At 30.5% G+C, this 16,221-nt stretch overlaps 2 protein-coding genes across 3 annotated transcripts in view; one reads left to right on the forward strand and one right to left on the reverse strand.

Annotated features, from left to right (window-relative positions):
• Positions 1-9,556, reverse strand: part of LOC112689422 — a 34,434-nt gene extending 24,878 nt beyond the window's left edge. Inside the window, exon 1 of one of the 2 annotated variants that reach the window (XM_025563130.1) lies at positions 8,997-9,556. In XM_025563130.1, the coding sequence (XP_025418915.1) occupies positions 8,997-9,026 (30 nt within the window). In that variant the 5' untranslated portion in view covers positions 9,027-9,556. Of the gene's footprint in view, positions 1-1,240; positions 1,650-8,996 lie in introns of those variants that run through there. The other variant, XM_025563129.1, reaches the window with a different exon arrangement.
• The window catches only part of LOC112689425, a 139,201-nt gene that overhangs the window by 109,425 nt on the left and 13,555 nt on the right, over positions 1-16,221 (forward strand). The gene's annotated exons all lie outside the window — the stretch shown is intronic.

The following is a 16,221-nucleotide window of genomic DNA, read 5'->3' on the forward strand; positions in this document are numbered from 1 at the left end:
ATTATTTTTAAATATTTTCTGTTACTTTGTGTGCCATTTAACATAATATTATACCGGCCAACTATTCTTCGAGGGTGTTCAATTTTAATTAACTCCAATATTATAATATCAATGGCAACCTTTTTGGTCGAGTAAGGACTTTTTCACACGTTTAAATATAATATTTTTCAAAACTAATGGTTGTCTAATAATAAATAAATGTAACTTATAGTAAAAAAATATACTAATCATACATATCATTTGGATACTTAACTGAAATTTAAACAAATCAAATACAGATTATTAATACGTTTTTATTATGTATGATTATAAAAGTATGTATATTTTCGCATATAATTGTCCGTTTTACATATCGAATTGTCGGAAGTACATAATAAAATAGTTTTCACTGTACCAAAAAATATTTAACAATATCGTAAAAAATTGTTTTACATTTGTATGTAATTTTACATGAAATGGAAAATGGGTATTCTACATTTGATGAAATAGACAAGAACGAATTGTTCAATTAAATCGTTAACGGACGTCAATAAGAAATGTTTCACATAATGTGATTATTCGTTATCAATGTTTTTATTTACGATGGTTATGTTATTGTTTATTATCATGATTTTTACTATTCATGACTTGAAAAATATAATATACGGCCAAAAAAAAAGTCTTAAAATATTACACAAGATAACCTATTTATTTATGCTAAGTCAAACTAAAACATATCGGTGTATTCTACTTATCAAAAAATAATTTTGCTTAAACGTATTTTTAAAATTACTTCAACACATCTTATGATTATGTCATCGTGAAAGTTTAATCTAAAGACATCAAATTATATTTACATTATAACTACCCATAAAACAGTATCCAATTTCTGTAAATTTTCATGGATTGATCGATACCCCAAATTATAGATACTCATACCATATTCTATCTCCGATAAAACTCCGTTTTAAAAAGTTTTTTAAAAGCTAAAACCGCAATTATTCGAGAGTACAATGGATATTTTGCTACGAAAAATCAATCGTATTGTAAGGAAAAAAATGCGAAGACGTATCGCAATACTTTGTCGACGATATTAAAATACATTATAGCGTCTAAGAGTTAACGATTTATAATTTTGGCGCGCTTTTGTCGCGTTCAAACACACACACAATTCAATACAAAACGAACAAACTGCTATTTCCCATCACGTTCTTTTAAGAGCTATAGTATTTAAAAAATCTATGCGTTCATTCCCACTCACTCGGAACGCGCAGTAAAAGACGACGAGCACCGTTGATGATCCCCGGATCCGAATCTGCATGGCTGACAAAATCGCACAGACGATCTTAGACGACGACGTTGATGTTCGGTTCCATTGAAGAAGACCCAGATGCAATTCGGGTCGTTTACTCACGCGCGTTTTTTTTTTTTTTTGTTTCAAACACAAACGCTGTGAAAGACGTCGATCGCGATGGGCACAACGATATTATTACTGTAATACGATATGCGAAACGAGTGCGGTGGCGTACGCGAAGAGAGAAAAAAACCCCGGGAATAAAAACGACGAAAAACGATGTACTGATCCGTCGACGGTGGCGGCGACGTGCGCGGGTGATGTTGTCGCGCGTACCAGTACCACGGTTGTCGCGTGACGAATGAAAGCCGCAAACGCGCGCCGCGGCGGACCGCACGCGGAACCAGTCCCGCCCGCAGACTCGACGGCCGCCGACCGCGTTCCCTCTACTCGGACGGTGCGGTAGCCGTAGTACGCGACGCGCGGATCGAAAACGAAAGCGGAACTTCCGCGACGTGACCAGGACCGCGGTACGCGCCGGGTATATCGGCGCGATGGTAATACATTTTTTTTTTTTTTGGTTATTATACGTTTCGTTGTTTTGTCCGTATTTCGGCCGTGTGTGTGTGTGTGTGTGTGTGTGTGTGTGTGTGTCATTCGTTCGCCCAGCATCCGCGTCCCGGCGGGTTATACCGATTACGCGGCGGCACACTGCGGTGGTTGTCGTGTAACGCGTCCGTTTCGAGAAAGTTTTCCGTCCAAGTACATTCGCAATGTTCTCGAGCGTGCGAAAACAGTAAGTGAAAAAGAAAAAAAAAAAACAGTCATTGCACGATGGGTTGAAGTCGAACACCGTTTTCGCTGCGTTCTCGCGACGTATTGTATGACTATACTATATCGTAATACTCGATACGGTTCTCGCGGTGCACCCGTCGTCGCGATAACAATGTTCACGCGAGTGCTCGAAACGTGATGCACAGCATTCGTTACAAAAAAAAGAAACCGTCAACGGCATTTTCCCGCACGTGGAATAATACTGAAAAATTATCTCTATGAAATCTTTCCAGTGTCCGAAAAATTAATTTACCGTCCTGAACGGAGCATGACATTATTGTGTGAAACTTCTGATGCCATTTTCAAAATTTCAATTTATTACATTTATCTGACCTTGAATAATTTTACCAAGAAAACAATTAGGTGCCTTATTTTAAACATTTTTGGAGTAGATATTCTAAACTGAAATTATTAATTAATTAAATTAAACAACCAATGCGGGTATTATTACATATTATTAATATTACATTAATTAGGATCGTTTCAAGTCATGACAATAAGTTTGTAAAATCTTACGAATTTGATTTAATTTTCATCACAGAATATTTTTTTTTAATAATTAACTGAATTATTCAGTTATTAAAAATTCATTTTACAATTATAATAATTATTGTATTTTTAGTCACTTACTTAACCATTTTTAGGGCTAGGGGGGCTAAGACCTGTACTTTACATTTCTGGGGGGAATTAGTCCCCTCAAGCCCCCCCCCCCCGATTCCCACCTATGATTATTATCCAAAACGTAATCGATGAAAGAATCGTTTATAACTTAACGTCGGTGCTTTAAAATACATTTAATCCTCCGAACACCTGTTCATTAGACAATCTATAATTTTGTTAATTATAACCGAGTAAGTACTAAACTCGTATAGTACCGGTACCTCCCTGTGTTGTTCGATAACCTGGCCTTATTGAGCGTATTCCTACCAAAACTCTAGAAAACATACAGCGATTTCCTTTTACGTGAAATTGTCGGAACTATAAGGCACTGGAGATTATATCGAACTAAACAACGTGCGATTATCCTTTCGTCATTATTCGTTCGCTATAAATAACGCCAGCGAAACAATAGATTCTAGAACTCGTAATTTTTCATCGACGCAATACCACAATCAGTTTCACACAATTCGAGCACATTACGTTGTGTGATATTATATACATCATATATTATACAATTTCTAATGCTATCAATTAATGTATCTACTAGACTGAAAAACAAATTATGTGTTTACGAAAACATAAGTAATGCGATTGATAACTTGCAAGTGTGATTGTGTTGGAGACTGAGTAATCGTCATTGAGAAATCATTTGCACCCATCGGACATCTTAATATTTTGAGCTGAGCAGGGAACAGCTAAACATTATGATTACCGACTTTCGATTTTGTTTTTCTATTATTTAAATTACGAGAAAGTGAAAAAGTTCCATGAAGTGCTGATCCTAAATAAATACCTTATTGATTGTAGATTGAAACATTAACCTAATTGAGTTCATTTTTTAACTACATTGTCATTCGAAAATTATACAAGACACAATAAAATAGTTTATCAAATTCTCAATGAGTTTTTAGTTATCTGTGTTTTCACTCTTTTTTAGGTGTATTATTTTATTTTCATGTTCGAATTTAAAATTCTATAATATCTTTAATCTGTTCTGATATGAGAAAAGCTAGACGAATGTTAATTTATGATTTATAATTCATCTATTCTTATTTTAATGCTCCAAAATAAGTTCGAGTTTAAATTGCAAGATTGTTATAAAGCGACACATAATTACGTATACCTATATACCCATATATACCTATTATACATATTAGCATATATCATAAGAGTAAAAATAATTTAAAATTCATTCTATTGTAATTAATGAATTGAGGGTTGATCTATTACTTTTAGTAAACTCTCTTAAATTTATCAAATTTTCTGTCAACCTAAAAGTTACCCGTGGCGATCGATATTGCCAACAGTCCACACCCAAAACGAATTTTGAATAAATTATTTTTTACAATCATTGAATCATATAACATACTATTTACCTTCTGAAACTAATGGTTTAATGGTTGTATATGTCTAATTTCATTCACATTCAATACGTTAGTGAACAAATTGACAGTGCAATAATTCTCAACGGAAATTACTGTTTAATCACTGGTTTCCTATTTAGCAATAAATTCTTTGACGACTAATACAAGGAAACCATAATAAACTAAAAAAAAAGAACAAAAAAAAACATAAAAATCTATTGTTTTAAAAGTGATAATAGAGTATATATCTATCTACACATTAAGTATTATAAATATAAAATTAATACATAATATTTTCACTGAATGTATCATTAAACCCAATTAAAAAGTTAGTCTACACGCTATAACAAGATTAACTTATCATTTTTACGAATAACAATTTAATTGAGTGAATATTGAAGAAGACATATTAAAATCATAAAAATTTAGTTAATTATTAAAAAGTAAATAAAACAAAATGTGAATAATGATTTTTGAGATCGTTACCAAATACAGTTGAAATCATAACAAATATTACGAAATGCTACAAATTTAAAAAATAAATTTATAGCAAAGTAAAATAACATGTTCTATACCAGAGCTTTGCAATAGGTGTTGTAATTTGATAGAGAACTGTTTAAGTAAAAAACATAATATTATGTTTTACAAAACGAATAAGAGGAAATGACGACACCTAATATTATAATATTATGCATATTACATTTTATATGCAAAACAAATTATATAAATAGATGCGGTACTATTTAACCTTTGTTTTAAGTAGTTTTGATAGGTAACTTACGGCTAACTATCCAGTACGGCAATTATTGAAACAGATCTCATACCAACAGGCATTATAATTTTCAATTAAAATACACATTTTCCTATTCAATTGTTCCAAGTACTGAGATTATAAAAATAAATATATCTTCTCATGCATAAAATTGTCCTTGTGCAGAGGGATTACACAATAAATACAAGTAAGAACGCACCTATATGTTATTTTTGCTTTGTTGCAACTCATTTCAGTTACCAATAACTCATGCATTATATGGTATGCGTACGAACATAAAACTGTATCAATGTCAATGTTAAATAATTATATTACGTGTCAAAAAGTGGAATCCGTTTGGTAAACGCGTGTAGGATGATGTTCCGAAGGCGGATTCGCAAAGTAGGATGCAAAATAATAAACGCTCTTAATTCACGTGTCGACCTTGTATCTTGAAAGAAAAAATTGAATTATTTTGTTTTGTACATGAAAGAACGATATTTTTGTTCAGTAACAGTAGTATTCTTAAAAAATACTTGTATAAAACTTTGGAATTTCTCATTGAAAATGCGTCCTCGATAGCTGGTGCATACAGGAACGTCAACGAAGCAGTAATGATGAGCATCCGTGGGACAGTAACGCAGTAATATACACTTACGATATACTCAATATGAAAATCCTTGAAGTTTTCTCATTCAAAAATTTTTCCGAGTCAAAATATATTTAAAATGTATTTCTTGAACACACAATACACTTCGGTTCCAAATAAGGGAACGTTTCAAGGAGATTAATTGATAAAAATCATAGTACAATATTATTATAATGTATTATAATATCTCATAGTCGATCTAAAAAAAAACAAAAATATTTAATTTTATACTCCTCGTACTTTCAAACGTGTTTACTATTATAATTTGAACATCAGTTTTAGACAAAACAAAACCTATTATAATGTTTACTTTTCGTTTTGTTCAGTGAGTCAATACTATTTGGAACAGAACATTTTTCCCCGACTAAATGTTTACCAAATATTATTATACATAAAAAAATATTATTATAATTATTATTATGTCTAATATAAATAAACTTTAGAAATGTAGTATGCAATATATCACGATAAATAATCAATACAACGTTTTGGTGAAAGTGAACCTTCAGGCCTGCGTGTTTTTAATGTTTATAGGGCTCGTGCGTGTTAGTAAATATACTCGTACATAATATCGTTTCAGTTACTAGATCGTTGTGGACACTGGCTCCAAGGACTTTTCTTTGTACAGCCTGCGCAAGCATTATTAGATCCAAAAAGTATATGCACTACTATATGTTAGGCGTTTGTATAACGTTTAAAAGTAGCAGTATTGACCACCTAACCCTTCTTTCATCCCTTAATGTAGTATCTTTTTAATAATGTCTCACAACCGTTCGCTTAACGTTCATTTTACTCCCTCCTCAACTATCCTTAGCCTTTCAATATTTTCCATTTTCAATCCAATCGGCTTCAAAATTAATTCACATTATCTATTTAATTAACCGTCGCAAATAATTATTTTTTTATTATAAAATTTCAATAGAATAAATAAAACTACCTAGTTAAAAGCTGATGGCAAAACATAAGTGCGTATCGACCGTGAAACAATAGAAATGTTGTCCGGTAATTTAATTCATTATTAAAAAATCTTAGTTTATTAACATTCCGAGAATGCTTTAGGTGTGAACTTGTATAAGTAAACAATAAACCGATTGTTATAATATATATTATTATAAACTAACTGTCGAATATAATCTGATTAGAAATCGACTAACATCTATTTGAATCAGAAATCAGAATGAATTACTCTTGTAGTTGAAGTTTTAATCAAGCAGCCATTCTAATTGAAAATTGCATCACTGCCCAGAGCTAACATTGTAAATTGATTAATGTTTGGAATTTCTTTTAATTAGCGTAGGAAATAAAAATATGAATAATTACTAGCTTTTTTAGCTGCGGGTACCACAGCAAAAATGTTAAATTTCAATATAAAAAATTTTTTCTATGATTTATCATAATTTTAAACTAGTCTAACCCATAGAATTCTGAGCGTCACTCACTTTTAGTAACTATTGCCAGACTACCCTCATTAAACGTTGATTACAACATGTTATATAAAACACGGTAAATAAACAGTGTTTCTAAAGATCCTAAGTGATAGACGCCTAATCTAATGTTTTATAAAACTATGGACCGCATTATATATTATTAGATTGGCCTCGGAGCAAACGAACATAACAAGGTCTAGTTATGATGGTTTCACTTAAATATAAAAATCTTTACTTTGATGAAATAAATGAGTGTGTGTGTGAGTGTAATATATGACAAATATTATGCATGCATGGAATCCGAAATTAATTCTCAATAGATTAAACAACTCATAATTGCATAATAATCAAAAGATTTACTTATTAATAAAACCTACCTAAATGGTAATAAAATCTCGCCAGAGTCTACGTAACAGTAGAAGAACGTGTTATCCATTTAAATAGGTGACAAATATTCATTTCAATTATAACTTAAAAATTACGTACTTCATAAATTAGTTGAGCATATAACCATAAAAAATACTGGTTTTTATTATATCATATTATAGAAAAAGCAAAAAAGCAAAAAATATATCCTTCTAATTTTCTAATTTTGTAAATTTTTTCTATGTCAACTTCTGTTTTTAAATACACTTTATTATTACATTTTTATATGCATTTCAAAAAGTAATTTAAAATACTTATATTGTTATTTTATGAATAATTATCACTAATTGCAATTATAGAAATTAAAAAAACCTTTCAATATCAATTATTACGTAAAAAAAAAATGTATTTTATAGTGAAGTTTTTATTCCAATTATTTTTTTAATTTTGTAAAAACTCACAAGTTCTTATTTTACCATATACAAATTTTTAAAAAAAGACCAAGAAAATCCTATAAAGCTTTAATTATAAATTATTACTTAGATTTACCACATAACATAAAATACATTTATAATTACTTAAATTTTGTAGTTATTTTACGCTATCAAGCTCATATATTTACAAAATAAGATCCATAACCATTGAACAAATATCTTAAACTCGAACTTGCTATTTAAATATATTTCAAATACCTATAAAAATGAATAACAAGAATTAACTTCGATGAAATGTTCAACTTGTTAGTTGTTTCCCTTTGAAAAATATATAAAGTATATGTAAACTACTTCGTTAACTAATCAGCATTTATCTTTGATATTCATGTGACTAAATAATATACTTAAAGAAAAATTGTTAAAGAAATTAATTCCTATAAGATCATAACTAAAGAGCGAATATAATTGATATTGCAACTTTTTATTAATACCCAGTAAATCAAATCTGATCAAATATGTATACAGATCAGATTAATTACAGTCTTCCTACTTAATTTAATAATGCAATTTTTTATAATTATTGCCTAGGTATACCTAGCACCCCACATGCGTAAACCTTTGTATACATAACTAACTTCAAATATCTTATTGTGTACAGAATATCACAGAAACCTTTTGTATAAATAGATTAAATATGATTTAAACAAAATCGTGAATGTATTAACCACATACTAATCGCACTATTAACCATCTTAAGTACCGAATCTTATCAATGAACTACAACTATCCATACATTTAATAACACAATTCGCAATCTAGCTCCAATTGATTAGTAGAAACATAAATGTATTCACACTTGACAGATCTTTGTACGTTATAATAAATACATATAATTTACTGTTGTATAAAAAATCTGTACACCCATTCTTCACTCGTAATTTTCTCTACTTTGATCAAGTCGAAGACGCTTATTCTCAGTGTTGGTGCTATGATTTGCGAGGCCCCGGATATGAATATACTACGCAAAGCCCAAGAGCAGATCCAAAAGTGCGAGACCCTATGCGATTGCACTTTCTGCACACTCCTCGCACCGGCACTGCTTGTGCTGATGGATTTGATAATTATAATAACCGTACATAACAGTTATAATAACAACAATAATAAAAATAATAATAATAATTATTATAAATGAAAATGATTTCCACCGATCGAAGGACCACAATAAAGCTTCAACTTACGATTGGGACGACGTACAATCCGAAATCCATTCCGACGACGACTGGTATGTATTTGCTTTACAACAATAATATAATTAACGATAAAAAAATGATTCTAGAACGACGAAGACGATGATTGTTAAACGCTACACGCCACTGGTCGGCAGTGGTGGCGGCGGCGGCGGCGTCAACAAACACTTGGCGCGATACGTTAACGGCACATCGGCGACACGGGAGAGTTGTACGCGACGCGACCGACTTGAATGTTATTATGTCCAGATATGCGCGCGCGCGTGTAAGTGTACGACGGTGTGTGCCATTTCGGTCCGACAGCAGCGGTCGTCGCGTGCCCACTCGCGGTATCTGCCCACACGAGGGCACACCCGGTTCGCGAATGTCCGACACGGTAAATCTATAAAAATCGTTTTTGTTTTTCCGCCGTTTCTTTTTATTATTACAACTATTGTCTGGAAGCTGTTGTTGTATAACGCCCGACAACGTCGCCGCCGCCGATATCTTTTCGACCTCTACGTACAACCGTATAAAATACAACAGCGCGGTTGCACGTGGTACACAGCTATTTATACCGCTTTACCGGTCGGTGCGCGCAACAGTATATATCATAATGCGTAATGGTTGTAAGATAAAATGTTCGCATAGGCACGCGCAGCTGTAGCGAATGAAGTGGTACGAACCGAGAGCGAGACAGAAAGACGTGCCGAGGAGATAAAACGCCAACGCTGACGACGACGACGACGACGACGGCAGTGGTCCGCGCGACTTGACCCGGGGCAACACGTTTATTTCGTGTAGCGCGCGCGCGCGAGGCCGACGAGAATCCGATGAAACGGATATGACCGGCGGCAGCGGCGGCTTCACGAGAAAACGATACCGTGGAACGGATGACGTAACGACCGCGTGTTACATATTATGCAGCCGGCGACCGCTGGGCCGAGACTTGCACGCGGCCACTCGTTGTTTTTGATTGATTCGGAGTGATCGGTGGTCAGGTGGTAGTAGTAGTAGTAGTAGTAATAGTAGTAGTAGAATATAATATAGGTTGTGACGGAGGTAGATAGAGTGGCTGCAGTAGTGTAATATAGTGATATACCGCCGGAGAAAGGGAGATCGGAGAAAGAGAGAGAGAGAGAGAGGAGAAAAGCGCGACAGAGCGAAAGATCGAAGCGGGGGCGGGGGAATAAAATGATGATGAGAGGAATAGTGAAAAAATTAATACAGGGAGAGAAAGAGAAACAGAGAGGGACATAGAGAGTGAGTGAGATTGAAACAAATAGATAGTGGGAGAGCGCGGGAAAAATGTACACGCGCGTTTGCATACACTACACGAGTATACGTCTGAAACTGCGGCGCTGTTGACGGGGAGACTGTTACGCAACGCGCATTCCGCTGCAGACCGGGTACGTAGAGCGCCACACCGACGAAATGTTAGCCGGGTAGAAAAATCCGCATGTCGTTTGTTGTACGCGTGAGTTTATCCTGGCAAAATGAAAAAAAATCACACAATACGCGTCGTCGCCACAAACCGTACATTGAACACTATATCGTTCAACGTCAGGTTTCCCCCATCCTCAACGGACCGTGAATTTATGTTTACAAATACGTTTTCCAAAGATATACGTACATGATCATACTTTGTGTACGTTATGTACAGGGTGGTATTGTTTTAACGTTTATCGTTGTCTCTATCAAATTGTACACTTCAAAATTGACTGGTAATAATCTTACGAAAAAATTATGTTTTTCCTCGTAATTATTTTAAAGATTTTTACATTTTTTTACTAATTTCTTACGTGTAAAAATTCGATATACTACTGAAATTTGGGATAATTTTAAATCAAAGGAACCGTCTAAAAAAGTGATCGAGTTGAAAAGTAGTAAATATTTCTTACAATATAAATTATCCGTAACAATTTAAAATTCATATATATATATATATAGGTCGAGCATTTAACGTGAAAAAAATCACCCTGTACATAGTAACGTACGGTCACGCCAATGATTGTCCCAGGTGAGTATAAATACCGTGGTACAGCTGTGTGGGTACGAGATGAAGTCAACGACACGAATGATATTAAAAAAAATGCAAACACGCTTGGCGTAAATAACATTATTTATTCATAACGGCCTTATGAATGTTATTACTATACATCTTATTGGTGAAACGATAATGGATACGTGAATATTTATATTACTGTTTCGCGATTTACCGTTCTCCGTACGTACACGTCAAAGTTTAACTTTACCGCGCTTTAAAATACGTGCGATATAATATGTGTATTTTAAAATGTTACTTTAACTCCGGAACAGGCATTCAACTAAATGGTTGTTAAATTGCATGTTAATGAAATTGTTTGACCAACAGTTTATAGTTTATTTACAGTTTAACAGAGTGTTTGATTTAACTCTATTTATAATATGCCTATGTGGTATAATACATAATACATGTATATGTATTGTATATTTCACTTCACATTTTGCTCGTGAAAACACCGATCGTTCGTCATTGTCATAATACATGTTTTGGTGTCAGTAATAATATCGTCCGGATCAACGCACACACAGTGAAGTGTAATATATTATACGCCATTTCATCGAGCACGTGGCGAAAAATGGAAAACATGAATGGAACGGTACGACTATGTTGTTATACCGCAAACATTAATCTTATTAGTCAAAACATAAAAGTATTTTTTTTTTTGTACAATGAATACTAAAATATTACGTAATTCATATTATATTGTATTTCCATCCGAACTGTTACAAAACGACCGGAGTACAGGTATACGCATACGAGATATTATAATAATGTATATACGGTTGACGATTTTTTTGATTTTTTTTTTTCGTGTTCTTATAGATGTGGCCGTGTTATCGCACGTATATTGTGTTATAATAATTATTGTGACATTTATAATATCGGTTTAAAGACGTGTTCCATGGCTCTTTGGCATATTGGTAACCTTTATTATAATTGTGACACATAGCACGTGTATAATTTCGTTTCTTTAGCAACATCTCGAATCACTCGAATCGAAGATTTATTGTTCTCGCGATTCCGTATTCCACTGGGTACCCCGGCAGTGTCGTTATAATAGTTTGCCACCAACCTGTATCGATTTCACACCGTAGTCTACCAACGATGGACGATAGTAAAAAATACTAATGATAAAATACACAGTAAAAAACTATCCTGCGTTGTCTCTTGTTATGTCCTCCAAATAACCATTGGTCCTTTTAATATTTGTCAATATTTCATCACAGTAAAAATTTTTATATAGTTTTCCAGCGCAGCGTTAATTTTCCAATAGTACAAGAACCAATTAATAAATATAAGTGATTCACTGTATTTTATTTTCGATAGACTCGGAACATCGTGTACATCAAATAAGCTGATTAAATTCGAAATCACTGCCGAGTGCTGACAAATTATACTCAAGTTATGAATAATGTACCTATACAAACGTATTTATTATGCACTAAAAAATTCCAAATTATATGCTACTAGTATAATTTATTCATACCTCAAAAATGGACTGACCATTGACTGTATGATTAACTATACTTATTAGTATAAGTAATTTAATACCCACGTGGATGAAGTATTGACTCTTAACCCGTTACAATAACTATTTTATTCACGCCTAGAAGTATCAATATACGAACGTTCTTTTGTACACCAAGGTAATTTATTTTTAAGGTATATTTATTCGTTAATAATAAATAATAAATAGTTTAATATAATTATGACGTATAATATATGTAATTATTTAACGCATCAATAACATTACGTCTTATAACATTATATACCTACGTCGTATTAAATTCCAATAAGATCAGATTACGGAAATCAAATGCTGCTTACTGTTATCTAAATTGGAAAGTACCTATTTTCTTATTAAGTAGATTTTAGAAGCAAATAATTTATGGATTTTACAATATCCTGTTTTTTTTTTTTTTTTAACAAAACTTTTTTCGCTATACTCATTGTTACTCAATTATTATCAAAATTTTTTTCTCGATTATTTTTAAGAAATATAATATAAAAATTAAAATTAAAAGGAATTTTTCTTTCAAAAAATTAATTTATATTATTTATACTACATACTGGTTTTATACCAGTGGTAAAATAATAAATCAAGATTCAGAAATGTTTGGAAGATGTTTTTCGGTATTTAAACACTATAAAAACAGACATTTTAACATTTAAGTCGAAATAAATAAAGTTACTTGGTGCGGAGAAATGAAAATAAAATAACGTAGTAATTGATAACCTATAATATTAAATTACAATTAATCGAATACTAGAAATAAATGAAAAGCACTATACACTCTAAGTGGAAAGTATGTTTTCATAATATTATTTATTACATACACCAAGTGTAATAAGAAAGTCTACTATAAACATCTTCCGGTAAATCTATTATAGATTCAGAGTTAAGCTAGGAAGTTATTTTCTTGATCGCAGTTAAATCGAATTATACCATATCGAGAAAACCTACCCAGCTTTCGATTTTTTTAAAATTTATTGTATTACGAGTATTATAGCACAACAAATATATAACAGTACATCAAACATAAAAACATTTTGTTGTAATGTATTCCATTCAGTAGTATGTGTTTGTATGTTCTGAGTACATTCTTACCTGTAGCATGGGTCGATTCAGGGGAGGCACTGGAGATAAGTTCTACCCCCGTTGAAAAAAAATAAATTATGTTTAGAAGTACTAAATAATATACTACAAAATAAATGCTAACAGTTTTAGAACAATAATTTCACATTATTATAATAGAAATACTTAAATATTATTTTTTATTTTATATTAGTATAAATTGTTTGAAATTCTTAATCGATATTAGAATCTATTATATTGTAATACTGATTTGTTTTAACATTTTCATATAATATTATTATTTATTATTTCTTATAGTAGTTGCTAGTTTATTTTATATTTTTGGTTATTATTTTATTATAACTATCCAGTAGATTTTACAATCAAAAAAAAACAGTCTTTTAAAATTTAAATCATTGAAAAATATTGATATAATCACCTTTAAATCTATAAAAAATCTTGTGTAAAGTAGAAACCGATCCATTCGATAATGGTCTACAATCATACTCGATACACCAATTATTTCCTCTTGAAAAGTATGGTGCTGAAACAGTTTAGTCACCAACAAATTTAATTTATTTTTAACTTAATACTTATATAATTAATACAATAAATATAAATTTAATTGTTAAAGTAGATAACCCTTTTCATAACTTAAATGAAAAAATAAGGTTAAAATAAAAAATAAGTATAAAATTTACTCATAAAAAACAAATTAATTTTAAAATAGTAATTTAGTTAAAAGCCTGATAATAATATTTTCGATTATATAGAATCAAATTATATTGAAGATTCGAAAATTAACAAAATTGAATATCATTCAAATTCCATGTACAAACTCATTTAAACCCAATAAACAAATATCAAGGTTTTCACAAATCAATATGTTTCCATTTATCCATATGAAAATTTCCTTTTTTATCGAGAATAAAACTAAAGCTACAACTAAAGTGAAATTATTAAATAACCAATCATAATTTCTTTTTGAACAGGTTCGAATAGAAATGAAATGAATAAAAGTTGATAAAACACGTGCTTGGAATAACTATTTCGTTAAAAGCATATCTTACAGATTGGTTACAAATAATTACCACTGTTACTAAAATACAGGTTAGGATTTATAGGATAAGTATAGTATAGTATAGTTAATGTAAAAAAGATAATATGGATAATCTATACCATTAAAAAATTGGTAAAGATTATTTGAAGATTTTAAAAAAATATTAATAAATTCTCATATAGAATTAATTTTACTGAGATATAAAAATGATTTAAATAGATTACATACTAAAATATCAAGTTAAGCTAGTACAGGTACTGTCACACTTATAAATAGTTTGGAAATTCCCGCATATCACTGTAGATGATTCAGTGCGGTAAAATGTAATAAATATTGTAGAGAAAGGAAAAAGTATATTCCATTCATTAAAATCTTATGAAACTTATGAATACATCGGTAACTAAAAAAACACAATTTATAGTTTAAAGATTGCAATAAAATTAAAAAAATTTCGATATCTTATAATAGGTTTACAAAAATATCGAAAGTATAAAAAATTAAATTATATAAAATAACTAATACAAAAGTAATAATACTAACTTTTGTTTATTATCTATACGATAACTTTAATAACAACATAAATTAAAATGTTGAAAAAATAAAAACATGCAATAAAATATAATATGTTTAATAAATCATATTACAGAAAATATGAGGGTGAACTAATATTAATTCAAACTATTTTTGAGAGTCAACATTGTTATGATAGACACTTCTAAATAAAATAATACAGGTACTGTTTCGTTAGTATAGAAATTGAAGTTTTAGACAATCTAGAGGGTATAAGTGCTTATTGTCTTTGAATTAATGATCGTATTATAAAATATGTACTCCTTTTAATGGAAAAGTAAAGAAACTTGTATAAATGAAAAAATAATAATGTAAAAAGTATAAATCATGTACACATTATAAAATAAAATATTGATATAGAAAATAACATTTTAACTCATTCATTTTTAGAGAAGTAATTAATGATACTATATTATTTTTTTGAAAAATATTTTTTTTTTTTAATGGACTCAAAACACACAAATTGGTTTTTAAAAATAATCATGAATACTGTAACCAACAATAACCGATGTAAAAATTTACCGGCAAATATTCACGTTTTCCCTGCAAAAAAAAAATTAATTCAAAAAATATAAATACATACTACATTACACAATGTATAGTTTTTTTAATCTTAATATTTACAAAATATTTTTATTTGAAATATTATCTAATAAAATCAATGCCATTTATGTGTGTACAAATTATTTATATAATATAATACATTTTAAAGAAAACTTTCTTATATTTTTTTTATACATATATCGAATTAAATAAAGTTTAAAAAGCAAAATTTCTTTATAAAAATTATATGATTAGTATAATATATATTATTATGCTATCGTATAGTTAACACAAAATACACATGACTTTTGTTGTGAGAATTTTCAATGCAATATAATCTAGAATATATGATTTTTATAAAAAATTCAACTAAAAATTATACATTTAAATTTTTCGAGCTGAAAAAAATTTTTTTTAGAAAATTGTAGTCAAGTATATGAAA

This window comes from Sipha flava, unplaced genomic scaffold, assembly GCF_003268045.1.
Source record: "Sipha flava isolate LNK unplaced genomic scaffold, YSA_version1 43_pilon_pilon, whole genome shotgun sequence".
In the NCBI taxonomy this organism is placed as follows: domain Eukaryota; kingdom Metazoa; phylum Arthropoda; class Insecta; order Hemiptera; family Aphididae; genus Sipha; species Sipha flava.